The following is a 1,203-nucleotide window of genomic DNA, read 5'->3' as shown; positions in this document are numbered from 1 at the left end:
ATAATCTTCAGCAGAATTGTCCGGTGCAGAATCATCTGATTCCATATCATCAAAAGGGTACTTCCCCGGTCGTAGAAGTTAATAAAGAGATTGTAGCTAAAGCAGATTAGGACTTAGCTGTATGACATCTATAAGAATTAGGATTTATATTTTGGTTCTCAATATGATTTGTTTCCTACTAGGTAATCATTTATTGTTCGAATTCTATTTGGTTTAGTATTATTTTGTTTTCTTATAAAAGGGAACAAGTCTATTGTAGCTAAAGCACATTACAAATTTTCAACTTGCTTTCTCTCTACTTGCTTTGCTTACTGTCTGTATTTAATTGGTTTGAAGATGAGTGACATCAATGCTGCTTCTGCAACTATGGATCAACAGTTGCAATATGATCATTCACTTGACGTAACGCCGCCACAGCAAGGTGGATCCAAATCTTTTGATGATGATGGTCGACTTAAAAGAACAGGTAAATACTAATCATCACTTTTAATATTGTCAAAGTATTTTTCTTTTTGACTGGAAAATATAAATATATATTGAAGATTGTGATTAAACCTGCAGGAACCATATGGACAGCGACTTCACATATTATAACGGCCGTCATAGGATCAGGAGTGCTGTCATTAGCATGGGCCATAGCTCAGCTTGGTTGGATTCTTGGTCCAGCTGTGATGTTGGTGTTCGCCTTTGTGATTTACTACACATCCTGTTTACTTTCTGACTGCTATAGAACTGGTGACCAAGTTACTGGCACGAGAAACTATACTTACATGGATGCTGTTAGCACAAATCTTGGTGGCTCTAAGGTCAAGCTTTGTGGGTTGATTCAATACATAAATCTTTTTGGTGTGGGAATTGGATATACGATTGCAGCATCCATAAGTATGATGTGAGTTCACCTAAACCTTCTATTTTGGGTTAATTTTTCTTTTCATTACATGCATAGTTAAATATAATTTTGTTCTGATCTCTTTTTTGGTTTGTTAATTTGAACAAAACAGGGCTGTTGAGAGGTCCAACTGTTTCCATGCTAGCCACAATGATAACCCGTGCCTTACATCGAGTACCCCATACATGATCATATTTGGTGTATTACAAATCATATTCTCCCAAATACCAGACTTTGATCAAATTACATGGCTATCAAAGGTTGCTGCAGTCATGTCGTTTACTTATTCCGGGATCGGAATGGGTCTCGGAATC

The 1,203-nt window shown here is 36.7% G+C and overlaps 1 protein-coding gene across 1 annotated transcript; it reads left to right on the top strand.

Moving 5' to 3' along the window:
• Positions 1-336: 336 nt before the first annotated feature.
• LOC113346041 (amino acid permease 2-like) lies at positions 337-1,192 on the top strand (the record flags this gene model as incomplete). Its single annotated transcript, XM_026589648.1, has 3 exons — positions 337-466; positions 562-889; positions 1,002-1,192. Coding segments are annotated over exons 1-3 (649 nt in total), but the record flags the coding sequence as incomplete, so codon positions are not given.
• Between the last annotated feature and the right edge of the window lie 11 nt (positions 1,193-1,203).

Source organism: Papaver somniferum, unplaced genomic scaffold (assembly GCF_003573695.1).
Source record: "Papaver somniferum cultivar HN1 unplaced genomic scaffold, ASM357369v1 unplaced-scaffold_8865, whole genome shotgun sequence".
Classification (NCBI taxonomy): Eukaryota; Viridiplantae; Streptophyta; class Magnoliopsida; order Ranunculales; family Papaveraceae; genus Papaver; species Papaver somniferum.
This window is presented reverse-complemented; position numbering and strand designations above follow the sequence as displayed.